The sequence below is a fragment of the Chelonia mydas genome, chromosome 6 (assembly GCF_015237465.2).
Source record: "Chelonia mydas isolate rCheMyd1 chromosome 6, rCheMyd1.pri.v2, whole genome shotgun sequence".
Lineage (NCBI taxonomy): Eukaryota > Metazoa > Chordata > Testudines > Cheloniidae > Chelonia > Chelonia mydas.
In genome coordinates, this window is record NC_051246.2 from 90,037,758 (window position 1) to 90,051,640 (window position 13,883).

Below are 13,883 nucleotides of genomic sequence, written 5' to 3' on the forward strand. Positions count from 1 at the left end.
ATCGCCTTTCCCACTGCTCGTCGATTGGGAGGACATTCCCAGGAAGGAGTGGCTGGGCATGCACCTCAGCTGTTGGCACACGCGTTGTCATGGCGCTTGTTTTGTCACTTCCGTTTTGGGCGGGTGTTATGGTGCTGGGTCCGTCACTTCCGCAGTGATGGCGGTGTGGGTGTCCGCGGGTGGATGTGGTGTCTTGTCGCCGCTTAGAGGAGGGCTCCGGGCCGGGCGGGCCGCGGTCCTGGCGTGGAGGGTCCCGGTGCGGGCTGCAGGCACCGGGCCGGTGTATGATGTGGTGGTGTCGGGCGGGGGGATGGTCGGGAGCGCTATGGCCGCGGCGCTGGGTAAGGCCTTGTCGTGCTCACCTGGGCTGGGGGCGGGGCGGGGCGGGGCGGTCTATCCATCCTCTTTGCTGTGGGGTTAGAGCGTGTCCCGATGAGTGGCCCTGCCGGGCCCCGGTTCTGAGTGGTCGTGAATGTGACCGGAAAAGCCTCCGAGCCCAGCGGTGGTTGCCCCTCCCGCGGGCGGAGGAGGGGGTTGGGGCAGAGGGAGGACCCTGGCTAGACTCCATCAAGACCTGGGGCTCGGCAGTGGTTTGTGGTGCCCGGGTTGAGACTCGTCCACACTCTGCTGGTAGCGTTGAAACGGTACAACGCTCCGCTCCACTCTCAAAGCGGGTATACGGCTATCTCTGGATACAGATGCTTATAGGGGTGTAACTTGTGTAAAGGGAGAAGGGAAGTAACCTATGTGTATCTATTATAAGGGTTGTGTTGATTTACTGATGGGGGTGGGGGGGAATCACACCCATAACTCTATACTGTGTGTAGACCAGGCCTAAAATGGAGTTGTCCCTACTTTAGTTAGGGCAGTCATTACACTTCCTATAGAAAAAGCTTTCATTGAGAAGTGGCAATTTATTGTGGGTAAGAAAAGGAGAATCTCTGTTTGAAACCATACAGCAGTAGCCTACACATTTTTATTTAATTCTTTTTCATTAATTTTAAAAAAGTCCAATATTTTAAGCCAATTCATTCCCTTAATTTTTGCTCTTAAATAAGTGGGTACTTTCCAGCTGGTAGCTGGCTGTTTTCACTGGTCCTGTTTATCTTCCTTTTATTTTGTTGGGGGGTGGGAAGAGATAATTGTGCTATTGTTAATATTTGGAAGTAGGGCAAGTTGAAGTGTACTGGTGAATCTGGCCCTTAATTTGAAATCTACTTATAGGGCCAGTCTCACATAGCCCTTTGAACCTACGTGAAGGGGGGCAGGGAGAGCCTAGTCCCCATGTCCAAATATCTCTTAAAGGCTCCCTTTACATCCCTGCCTCTTCTGAGTGGTACTTCAGTGTGCAGTGGAGCTGAGGCAGCTGTGCTGCAGGGAGCCTTTCAAGCGCTGATCCCCAAAGCTCATATGCAGCCATGGAACTTTTAAAAAGCAGTAACAGTTGGGCAAAGTAACCTACCAGTAAGAACTATTCTTGATAAGTATCCTTCATACTACTGAGTCATTACAGGCACTAGAACTGTTGCATGCAAATTCGCTGTAGAGGAAGAGTAGTGATTGGACAAGTTATTTTTAATGTCAGTGACCCCATTTATGGATTTCCTGAGCCTAGTTGTAGCCTGTATAACCATAACATTTAAATACAGTAATAATTAATATCTTAGCTTAATTGCCACCTTATTTTTTTCAAGTATAGCCTGTGCAAAAGATTTCAAATAATTTTAACTATGTGAAAAGTTTGAAATGCCTGGGTTATTCCATCGTTAAGATCTTTTGGGACAAAGAAAAGACGCTCACGGATGCTAAATTTCTTAAAGAATTTGGTTCTTAATTTTAAATCAGAAACTAACAGATTTACTTGTAAACTTTCAGAAAATTTGTTCTGTACTCAACAAAGTAAGTGCTGCAAGTCTGGGGAGGATATGCTGTAGTTTTTCATACAAAACAGGTTGAATCCTTGCTTTAATTGCAAAACGAATTTTAAACCTTAACTATGGAGTTGTGAACAGTGCCTTCATAGTATTAAATCTGTACTTACCTAGTTAGAAATATGCGTTGTATATGCTTTTCCCTGTAGGGAATTTTATTTGTGTGTCTCATTGCAAAATGCTTGGGAGTTCTTGATATATAAATAAAGAAATGAATTTTTATTAAAAGTGTCTTAATAAATGTTTGCCTATTTCAGGACATGATGTCCACTTCCGTGAGAAGAAAATCCTATTATTGGAAGCTGGCCCTAGGAAAGTGTCTGACCGTTTGCCTGAGAGTTACAGTAACAGGGTCAGTTCCATCTCCCCTGGTTCAGCCACCCTTCTGAGCAGTGAGTACAGTTCTTCTTGTTCTTTCTGTGTAACACTTTAATCTGAAACTGGAACTGGCTTTATTTTTATGAGGCCCTTGAGAATTCTTCAGATTGGGACTGTTGTTCTGAAACTGACTTGGCTGATTCCTACTCTCCATTTCTTACTGCTGTGCATTCTGAATTGAGGTGTCTAAATCAGGCTTTTCTAGGTTAGGGGCATGACTTCTTCTTGTTCTGGAATTCTTGTTCATTTTGTATAGATTTCTGTGAGATTTCAGTGCTAGTGAAAGGTCTTCAAGTGACAGCCCTAGAGTATTCTTTCCACAGAACAGATACAGCCTGGGTTGTGTGAAGAAAGCTTCTTACACTGTTCCCTAGTCTATGTACTGCACCCCTGCCTTGGAGGAATTGGTTCTGCAGCATAGTTCAGTCTCTTGGGCCTGTTCAGTCTTTGACTTCTCTGCTGAGAAGCCAACAAGAGGGACAGTTAGTGTTGAGGGTGATGGTGGTGGATTTTGAGGTGTGAAGGCTTCTCCACCCCTGGGTAACTGGTCTGAGGTTTGCAGCCACACAAAACTAATTTCATAGCCTGGTTCTGAAATAGTCTTGTATCTGCTTTCTGGTACACAGCACGGAGTTGGCTCCTCCAAACCTTTTATTCCCTTTCTTCTTGCTTTTCACAGCATGAATATTTAGGTAGGTGGGAAGATTTTAGGCTGGTTCATGCACCCTGACCCTGCTAGCTTGAAGCCATACTTATTTGTAAACTAAGTAGGGTTAGGTGTGGTTAGGACGTGGATGTGTGAACTCCAAGAACAACCTAGGTACTCCAGAAAGTGGTGTTGGTAATTTGCTCTGAGTTGCTGCTGAACTAATTCTCCAGCCTGAAGCAGGGGCTCAGTGCTGCTGGAGTTACAATTATGAGAGACAACTGAGATTCTCACCATTTATCCTATGGCATCTGGGCCAAGAGCAGGGATATCTCTGGGTCCTGTCCAAATTCCAACTCTGGTAATTCTGTTCTCTCTTGCCCTCTTTTCTACCACCTCTGACATTTTCATGGTGCCTTTCATCACAAAGGATCCCAAATAAGTCTGGTCAAAAAATTGTAAGTATTTTCTGTAAACATTTTTGAATGAAACAAACTTCTTTTTGCAGTTTTTTTATGGACATTTTTTTTTTCCAATTCCAAAAAAACCCAACCAACCAAACAAACTTTGGTTCCTCCCTTTCTTCCACTAGGAAAGGGAGGGACTAAAAATAACAAAAAACAAATGTATTGTATTAAAATGAGGCATTGTTTTTCAGTTTGTTTTGATCAAAAATTTTGAACTGTTGGACAATTTTCCAGAAAGCCATTTTTCTTAACCCCTCCCTCCCCCACCACACACATGTTGACAGAAAAAAGTTCAACTAGCTCTAATCCCAAAACATTTAACAAACAGAAGTCACTTCACCCATCCCTGAAACAGCATCTTTGAAGTAGAAGGATGGACCTATTCAGCATTTGCAGAGCAACAGTACACAATGGTTTTGGTTTAGAACTGAGAAGAATATGGTATCCAACTGAAACAAAAATCCCTTCTTCTGAGTACAGCACCGTTCACTTTTTGACTTCACAATAGTTGGTTGAGGAATTTCTGACTCTTGCTGTCCTTCAGTTATGGGGTCTGTAGCTGATAATTTCTGCAAATCTTCTGTTATTTGTCATTTCTCTTATCTAGGCTTGGCAAGATGGTCAGTTGACTGGTTAAATATTGTCTGTTAATCTCCTATTATTTGACCAAATATTCCAGGAAGAGTGTCCTGATGAAGGTGGTGGCCTACCTTCTTGACTGCATCATGGTCCCAGTCTTTCATTTTTTAGAACTTAGTTTCATTATGTTTCACATTTTTGAGTTAAAATAACTCAGTTAAGTAACTTGATTGTTGTAATTAGGTATAATCTATCTAAGGCTAAGCCTATTGGAAACTTTTTGTTACTCTTTTAATAAATTAGTGGGTTTTTTAAAATATTTGACCATTTTTGACATTGATCAATTGACCAGTCAAATATTGTCAATTATTTTTGGACTGGTCAAGTGCCCAACCCTATTCATATCTTTACACAAAATATTTCACCATTGCCTCCTTAGTTATCAGATTGCCTATTACAACTTTTGGGAACATGTGAGATGCAGTGGTATCCGTACCAGTGATCTTCCTCCCATCTCTGATTCAGAGAATCATCCCATCAGCTCGTAATCATTTAATTTCTAGTTCACTTTGTATTTGTTTATAGAGACAGTTAAGATGTCAGTGCTCCTGTGCTTAATTTCATAGTATCTGTAATTTCACTTTCTGTAGCAGAACCCTCTCTCATGTCCTTTATGAACAGGGAATTTTTGAATGAAGTGAAAGTTCTCTTCCCCACCCGCTCCTGAATCTTTACCCTGAATGGTTTGTGTCCACTCTCACTTGGGGGATTCTCCTTGATGTTCCACTGTCCTTGTTACTTCATCATTCTCTGCATTGAATGTAGAACTTCTCAGCCCTTTGATTCTATTCTCTAGAATGGCTTCTGAATTTTATTTCCTCCTCTGTATAGATGAACCATCCCCTTTCCTCTCCGGATCATTTATACACTAAACACAAGTCGTGCATTGAAACGAGTTAGGTTCAACATACGGGCTGATGAAGGTGGGATAACTCAGTTTGGGCTGGTGTGAAGTGGCCTCCAGCTCTCCATGTAATGCTTATATTATCAATCATTTGCTGAACACTGTTAACATGCTCAGCACTATGACATAAAAAGGGTGACTGCACCAAGGAGCTTAAGATCTGAAGTACAACGTTCAGATGAGCACTACCCTAGATGACCAGAGTTTGGGAAATCCAGTTTGAGTGATGTGAAAGGTTATTTTTTTCTGCTTCCTTTTGATGGTGGCCATTTCACAGAATCACCATGTTCTGTGGAAGTATCTGGCTGAGGGGAGGCTGGCTGATGCTTGGGGTTGGGGTGCGGGAGGGGGTGTGGGCTCTGGTTGGGTGTGCGGGCTCCGGGGTGGGGCTAGAAATGAGGCATTCAGGGTGTGGGAGGAGGCTCTGGGGCGGGGTAGTGGGGTGCGGGGGTGTGGTGAGGGCTCTGGCTGGGGGGGTGGGGATGGGGATGAGGAGTTTGGGGTGCATGAGGGAGCTCCGCGCTGGGATCGAGGGGTTCGGAGTGCGGGAAGGGGATCAGCGCTGGGGCAGAGGTTTGGGGCATGGGGAGAGGCTCAGGGGTACTGGCTTTGGGCGGCACTTACCTCAAGCAGCTCTTGGAAGCAGCAGCATGTCCCTTCTCAGGCTCCTCACAGAGGCGCGGCTCTGTGTGTTGCTCCGTCTGCAGGTACTGCCCCTGCAGCTCCTATTGGCTGCGGTTCCTGGCCAATGGGAGCTGCAGTGGTGGTGCTTGGGGTGGGAGCAGTGTGCAGAGTGGAGCCCCCTGGCTGCCCGTACACATAGGAGCCGGAAGGGGGCCATGTTGCTGCGTCCGGGAGCTATGTGGAGTGGCCCCCAACCGTGCGCTGTGGCTGGAGTGCCAGAGCGGGGCAAGCCCCAGACTCCACTCCCCAGTGGGAGCTCGAGGGCTGGCTTAAAACAGCTCGCAGGACGGATCCTGCTCGCGGGCCATAGTTTGCCCACCCCTTGTTTAATGTGACGCTGAAGATGCAAGCCTCATTAACAGGAAGGATGGTATAGTCTTCAGGGATAGAGAAGGGGAACTCACGGGCTGCTGAGAGAATCTGATGTGTGGCTACAGGCAGATCTGAACCCTTCATCCTAATGATGAAAAAAGTGTTTTAATCAACTGTCCTTGAGCCTTTCCCTCCCTCCTGTGCCCCCAACTCAGAGCCTAAGTATATGTAGTGAGAGTTGACTGTTTGCTACATTGAATTCCTGAAGTCAGGTCTTCACTGACCCCAGGCAGGTGGCTCTTTCCTCCTGTCTTGCATCAGTATCAAGAGTGGTGTGAGAGCCTTATAAGAACCTAGGCAGACCCAGCTCTGTATGCAGGTGGAGAAAGCAGAGTCTATGGATAGGCTGGAAGAGTGTTATTCAGTAGGGGATCGAGGGGAGGGAGAGAGGAAAGTGAATCTGAGTCTCAGTTTGGTCTCATTGTGACTGGTTTCTCTTCATGTTGTGGGTCCTTCTCTCTCTTTTAGGTTTTGGTGCCTGGGATCATGTCTGCAGCCTGCGATTCAAACCCTTCCAGCGGATGCAGGTGCCTGACTCACTGCCATGAATGCAGTCTGTCTGTTTCTGCTAATGTAACTAGAATTCTCAGAAATATTTACCTCTAATGGCCCAAGATTTGTTTCCTCTTTGGAGAGGAACAGGATACACTGATTAAGCTTGTTGTATTCTTGGTGTGTCAGTCTTCCTAGAATCAGAGGGGTGGCCATGTTAGTCTGTATTCACAAAAACAACAAGGAATCTGGTGGCATCTTAAAGACTAACAGATTTATTTGGGCATAAGCTTTTGTGGGTAAAAAAAAACCCCACTTCTTCAGATGCATGGAGTGAAAATTACAGATACAGGCATAAATATAGTGGCACATGAAGAGAAGGGAGTTACCTTACAAGTGGAGAACCAGTGCTGACAAGGCCAATTCAGTCAGGGTGGATGTGGTCCACTCCCAATAATTGAGGAGGAGGTGTCAATACCAAGAGAGGGAAAATTGCTTTGTAATGAGCCAGTTGCTTCCAGTCCCTATTCAAGCCCAAATTAATGCCTGATATCAGACATCAGGAATGGTAACATACAAAAGCCAGTAGGAGAACACTTCAGTCTCCCTGGACATTCAATAACAGATTTAACATTAGACATCCTTCAACAAAAACTTCAAAAACAGACTTCAAAGAGAAACTGCAGAGCTACAATTCAATTGCAAACTTAACACCATTAATTTGGGCTTGAATAGGGAGTGGGAGTCTTCCTAGGACAGGGGTTCTCAAACTGCGGGGGGTTGGGACCCCTCAGGGGGTCACAGGGTTATTACATGGCGGGTCGTGAGCTGCCAGCCTCCACCCCAAACCCTGCTTTTCCTACAGCATTTATTATGGTGTTTAAAAAAGTGTTTTTAATTTATAAGGGGGGTTGCACTTGGAAGCTTGCTATGTGAAAGGGGTCCCCAGTATAAAAGTTTGAGAATCACTGTTCTAGGAGACTTTCTCACCTTTCTATGTCCTCCCTCAAACTCCTGATATTAGCAGCTGGAGGGATGATTCCTGGTGGAAGCTCTAGAGATTGCCTATCACCTTTCCCTGTTAAAGGAGAGTTGTGGGCAGTTCCTGATGGAGCTGCACAATGCATGCTGAGTCTATGCTGTGTGATAATATTTTCTGTCTCTCTCTTCCCCCTAATAGGTATGGGATGCCTGTTCAGAAGCCATGATAATCTTTGATAAAAACAACTTAGAAGACATGGGTTATGTAGTGGAGAACAATGTCATTATGTCTGCTCTAACCAAACAGTTAGATGCAGTGTCAGGTAGGCGATAATTGCTTTCATTTTTTATTCACAGTGTGGGAGCTTTCAGTGAGTTGCATTCAGCAGGGAGCTCTGGAACAGGGGAAGAGAGAGGGAGGAAATCCATTCAGCAGATAACTCGGAGGTTTATGGAGAAGTCAGTCCCTCTGGGTTAGGAAGAGGTACTTGTTCTTGGTGGAACTTTATCTAAGCCTTCTATCTTGTGTCCTTTTCTAGACTTCACGCATGCACTCACTGTGGTATCTTATGTTTTGTTGTGAAGCATCTTTAACTTTCAACTCAGCTATTTGGGAGGTGATCAGACACTGCAGTGATGGGGGCAATACAAGTGCCTAGATTGCTTCATTGTGCCCTAAGGGTAGGTGTCAGTGGGGTCAGCTCTGAGAGTCATTGTGTTGCCTAGCTGTGTCTTGCCTTTTGCTCTGTTTTGTAACTTTTCTTTTCTCATGTCTGTATCATGCTGTGACCCTGCTATGTTGTGTTCCATCAGATCAGGTGGAGGTTCTCTACAGGAGCAGAGCAGTTGGATATACCTGGCCCCTTTCCTGTCATCTCTCTGACACAAGCCCTTGGGTCAAAATTGACTTAGCTGATGGACGCAGACTAGAGACCAAACTGCTGGTAACTAAACTTCCATTTTCTGTGGATCAGACACCGTCTCTTGCCAAGTTCTTTCCACTGGATTTAGTTCTGATTTTGTGTGTGGTGCTGCTCCATCAGTGGGGAGGGTTTTGAGTGAGGGGAGCTGCTGACTGTGTCAGAGGTACTAAGGGGTAATGTCAATAGCCTTCTTTGTGGCTAGCTGAAGAGGATTGTGCTAAATTAGAGTAGGGCTGAAGAGTCTGCCTCTTTGTTGCAGTATTCTCATTTATTTAAAAGAAACCACATATCCAAGTGCAAATGGGAGGCCTTTGCTACTTTGAGTTAGCTACTCACTGCAGATAGGGCTGGAATGCTGATTTTTTTTCTAAAGCCGTTGATGAGGTTTCCTTGTTTCTCATCCCCTTACAGATTGGTGCAGATGGTCAGAACTCCATGGTCCGGAAAGCAGCTGGAATTCAGAACATCCACTATCAATATGATCAGTCAGCTGTGGTTGCTACTCTGCTCTTGTCTGAGGTGAGATCCTGCAAGTTCCTGAGCTGCAGTGTCTGCGCAGGTTAAGTAGGTGATGCAAGATCAGCAGTTCTCATCAGTCCTCATGTTTCTCCATGGTATAGGCCACAGACAACAATGTAGCATGGCAGAGATTCCTCCCTTCAGGGCCAATTGCTCTTCTGCCGGTAAGAGACAGTGACTTTTGACTCGCCCATCTTTAACTTTTTGGTCCGTTTATTTCTAATCACCTTTCTTTTACCTTTCCGTGCCTAGTTACATTGCCTCTGTCTTGCCTCTAGACTTTTCCTTCTTTCTATGACTCTTGACCTCTCTGTCTGTAGTTTTTCCCCCCCTCTAATTCTTATTTATTTTTTTTTCCTATTTCCTGCCTGTTAGCTTTTATGGGTGTGGAGCCCCTTGCACATATTGGTTCTGGGATGGGTGGAATGAAGGCCCTGGTCTGAATTAGCGTGTGGGTGGGGCCTGCGCCTGTTCCTGGATTGGCATGTTGGGGAGCCTTGCACAGATTATTTTTCTGTCTCTTGATACTGACTCTTATGGTTCTCTTGGATCAGCTCTCTGACACTGCCAGCTCTTTGGTTTGGTCCACATCTCATGAACACGCATCACAGCTTCTTAGTATGGATGAGGAAAGCTTTGTGGACACCATCAACTCTGCCTTTGTGAGTATCATCATTTCATGAGGATGCAGAACTGACTTTCTTGCTGTGATAAGATAGATTTCTGAAAATTAAAGAATGGTGGCCATTTTGGTCCCTGTTTACTCCATCCTATTATACAAAAAGTACTCAGTGAAATTAAGATGACAATTTTAAAATGAGTAAAGGGTAATATTTATTAATGGAACATATTAATAAGGTTCAAAACATTAGATGCCTGTCTAAATAAGAATAGCTTCTGCAGTGACACTAGCTAGAGTAAAATAAGGACTGTCAATCCTCCTCCTTCGGTGTAATTACCAGGATTTCAGGGTGGGAAGAAATGTCCCTCTCATGGGATACCACTGCAGGTAAGTGCATTATGGAAGACTTAACATCTTTCTGTGATGAATCTGGAATTGACCACTGTTGTTCTGACATGTATGGACCTAACATAATTAACGTATTATGGAAGTTGTAGTAAGTTGACTCGGAAGAAAAGCATGCTAGTGTGTGCTGAAAAACATTACATGGGTAGGCCTGATCTGGTCCTCATTTTAAAAGCTGAACAGGTTGAGCCTGGTTAGTTCTTGAATTGGAAGCCTCTGAAGAGAAAGATTTATATGTTCCTTTTGTCGTGGACAGCAGCTCCTCTTCAGTCTCCTACAGAATCTCACCCTGTAATTCTAGACACACTTCCTTCCCCACCATTTTTTCCACATATATTTATATAAAAATAACAATTTGTATGCAAAACCAGTGAGTGCATTTTTACAGTGCAGTTGTGCTTTGAGATGGCACTTCCTTTGACTATCCTAACTCATGCAGTCCCAAGGCTCCGACAACTCTTAGTCAGGGCAGGAATTCCTGGGACGCCCACAAGCTTACTACTTTTCACTTCCAGTTTATTTTCTACAAAGTCTAACTTGCCCTTTAATAAAGAATTCTTCATTTTAGTCTTGTGTGCATTCACTGTATGCTGACTTGTGACTCTTCTGTCATTCAGATCTGGTTAATTTGCATTAAGGTAGCTTTTGGCTTTGAATCTTTTTTTTTTTTTATTTGTTGATTATTAGTACATATCTTGCTCAAATAGAAAAGTATAGGCTCTCTCTTTTGCCTGCTATAATCAATACTTATGAACTTGTATGGATACTAACCAGGCTGTATAACTTGTAGATAAAGTGTCTGATTTAAATGCATGAGCCTTGAAAGCCTATTACGATTTTATTTTTACTAGATTTCTGTTCACTTTTTCATTAGTGCAGTTACAGGCTGACATTCTTAACACTTTAAGTCAAGCAAAAAAGTCTCACTAAAACATTTAAAAAAACCCTGAGATGGGCCATCTTCACATGGGAGCTCTATTAAAACACCTCTCGGAGAGAGGGTCACCCTTGGTGTCTGAAGTTAGATTAGCAGTGGAGATAGTAATGGAGAGTGAATTACTTTTCAAAATGATAGGAGGGGCAGGCTCTTCTTGGTCTAAGATGGTCTTCTAGGCTGTAATGAGGATGATCTTGTTTGCTGAATGGTTAGAACTGTGTATTTGGAGGCTTTTGTTCATTTATGCATCAGTCTGGTATTTATTAGGCCATGTTGCTTTTTGGTGTTAGTAAAGGCAGAATGTGCCCTTTGGGGTAGGGAATCATGTCATCCCTTGTGCTTGTTCAGTGCCTAGTATGCTGTGGACACTACACAAAACACTGTTTTGTAATTTTGTTGGGACACCCAGAAGCCTTGGGGTTTGGGGCACCATATAAATCTGTCTTTATTGTTATTCAGTGGAGCAACCTACACCACTCGGACTTTATTGATACTGCTGGATCCGTGTTCCGATCTGCTATTTCTCTCCTGATGCCATCAGGCACTGCAGCCCGCCAGCTGCCCCCAAGCATTGCCAAAGTGGAGCCAAAGAGCCGAGCTGTGTTTCCTCTTGGAATGGGGCATGCCACAGAATATGTCCGGCACCGGATGGCGCTTATTGGGTAAATTGCTCATTGGGGCTGCAGGTGTCATGGTTTGTTTTTTTTATGGGAAAGCAGGCCATTTCTGGTTCCATAAAAGGTGTGTTTGGGGAATGAAGCGAAGCACCTCTGGCACAGCAGGGTGTGGATTATTCAGGGAGGGTGACAGTTGTGGTGCCAGACATGTTCCTCTCCCAGTTAACAGGTGGAGAAAGTGGATTACGTCTCGAGCCATGGAGTGGAGAGGTTCTTCAAGGAAAAAGGCAGGCAGAGTATGTGGAGCACAGTGTGGGGCAGTATTAGATGTCAGATACTTGTTAGATGAGGTGTGTGTATATATAGAGGGCTCTAAGGAGGGGCTTATTAGACAGAGGAGATGAAGTGTGTGCTATACCAGCAGTTCTCAACCAGAGGTCCTGGGCCCCCGAGGAGCCGCGAGCAGATTTCAGGGGGTTCATCAAAAAAAAACAGAGCAGGGCCAGCACTAGACTCACTGAGGCCCAGGGCAGAAAGCTCAATCCCGAGCCCCACTGCCTGGCGCTGAAGCCTGAGCAACTTAGCTTTCCAGGGCCCCTTGTGGTGTGGGGCCCTGGGCAGTCGCCCTGCTTGCTACCCCCTGATGCCGGACCTGGCTTTTAATCTACTGAAAAACAGCAGTTGTAGCACATGTGGGCCATGGAATTTTTATAGCATGTTGGGGGGGCCTCAGAAAGAAAAAGGTTGAGAATCTCTGCTCTGCACTGAGGGGGAAGGTACTTAGTGGGTAAGGAAAACATGGACAGTCTCTGCTCTCCTCCGGTTAGGATCTGAGATGCTCTCTGCTCTGCCCTTAGGGATGCAGCACACAGAGTCCATCCACTAGCAGGACAAGGTGTAAATATGGGCTTTGGAGATATTGCATGCTTGACACATCACCTCAGCACAGCAGCCTTCAATGGGAAGGATCTGGGTAAGGATACATAATCTATGGCAATAATTTGAATATCCCCTTCTCCAAGTCTCCTAGCATATCTGAACTTTATTTTAGATAGTGAGCTCTTCAGGGCAAGGATTGACCCAGTTTGTTTCCTGTCCACCTCTGGGCACATTGGTGTCTCATAACATGAATCAGCGTATTCATAAACTGGGAGGAGTTGGGGTGTCCAAACTTAATCTGTGGACCAGATAGAGTGATGCTCCTGGGTGCATTTCCCTTCCCAAAACCCATCCTGTGTTGCCTAGTTTACAGAATGTTCCATTCTGCTGGCCACTGGTGTAAGGAGATGTGGGAATAAGGGCTGCTGAAGGGAACAAGAAGAAACTCTTGGATCTTGCTATTTGCTGATAGAACAGCACCTTTTTAAGATGAATCTAGAGGGTGCAGAGATTGTTGGGGTGTGTTGGTGTGTTTTGGGTCCCTGTGGAGGTCATTATGTCAGTGGCATGAGCAGTTAGGGGAGAATTAAATTGCAATCCTTTCTTTTCCAGGCTCCATAAAGCACCTCTTACAGTTTGAGACAGACCGTCAGAGGCATAACCTCTCTTTAATGGCTGCCATCGACTTGTTAAAGAGACTCTACTCCACAAGTGTCGCTCCCTTTGTGCTGCTGAGGACATGGGGATTACAAACAACAAATGCCTTGTCTCCAGTCAAAGTAAGAGGCACTGTTAGGACACTACAAATTAACTTGTGGTGATACAATGAGCCGAGTCACAAGCAAATTCAGCAGGAATGACATGCTGTGTTCAAATGGCATGTGAATGAGGCAAACCAAAGATGTATTTGGCTTGAGTGATTTTTTTTTTTTTTTTTACTTCCTTTCCTTAAACGAGAGATGGTATCCATGGGGTAGAGTGAAGGAGGATGCAGCAGCGTTCTCTGCTTTGTTTCTAAATATTTGTCTCTGACTGGTTCACGAGTGACGTGTTTTTTTTTTTTCCCTTTCCCTCTCTAGGAGCAGATTATGTCCTTTGCCAGTAAGTAATTTCTCCATCTTGCTAGAGCTGCAGTTCACTGGTGACTGCTGGGAACCTGAGATCTTTAACCCTGTGAGAACTGTATCAGGTCTGGTTTGGAAACATGTATTTAAATAGTGTCTTTGAAGAATAACAAACAGGAATGAAATTTTTTTCTTACAACATATGCTCATCTTTGCTGAAGTTGTTTGTTCTGCTCTCCAAGGAACAAGTCCTGTCCTGTGGCACCAGTAGTTCCAGCTACTGAATCATCTTTGTTATGTGCTTTCATATAGCAGTGGCCCTTTTAGCCTAAGGCTGAAGAGGCAGTAAATGTACTGTTTTCCCTATACCTTGCTGCACTGTGGTGCTGATGTGATCCTCTCCCTGTGGGTTGTCAGCCTCCA

The 13,883-nt window shown here is 44.7% G+C and overlaps 1 protein-coding gene across 1 annotated transcript; it reads left to right on the top strand.

Moving 5' to 3' along the window:
• Positions 1–94: 94 nt before the first annotated feature.
• COQ6 (coenzyme Q6, monooxygenase) lies at positions 95–13,663 on the top strand. Its single transcript, XM_007065231.4, has 12 exons — positions 95–341; positions 2,189–2,323; positions 6,490–6,548; positions 7,694–7,817; positions 8,308–8,438; positions 8,829–8,936; positions 9,038–9,100; positions 9,491–9,598; positions 11,360–11,562; positions 12,375–12,490; positions 13,009–13,175; positions 13,476–13,663. Exons 1-12 carry the CDS (start codon positions 158–160, stop codon positions 13,503–13,505), a joined length of 1,428 nt encoding a protein of 475 aa, XP_007065293.2. The 5' UTR covers positions 95–157; the 3' UTR covers positions 13,506–13,663.
• Positions 13,664–13,883: the final 220 nt, after the last annotated feature.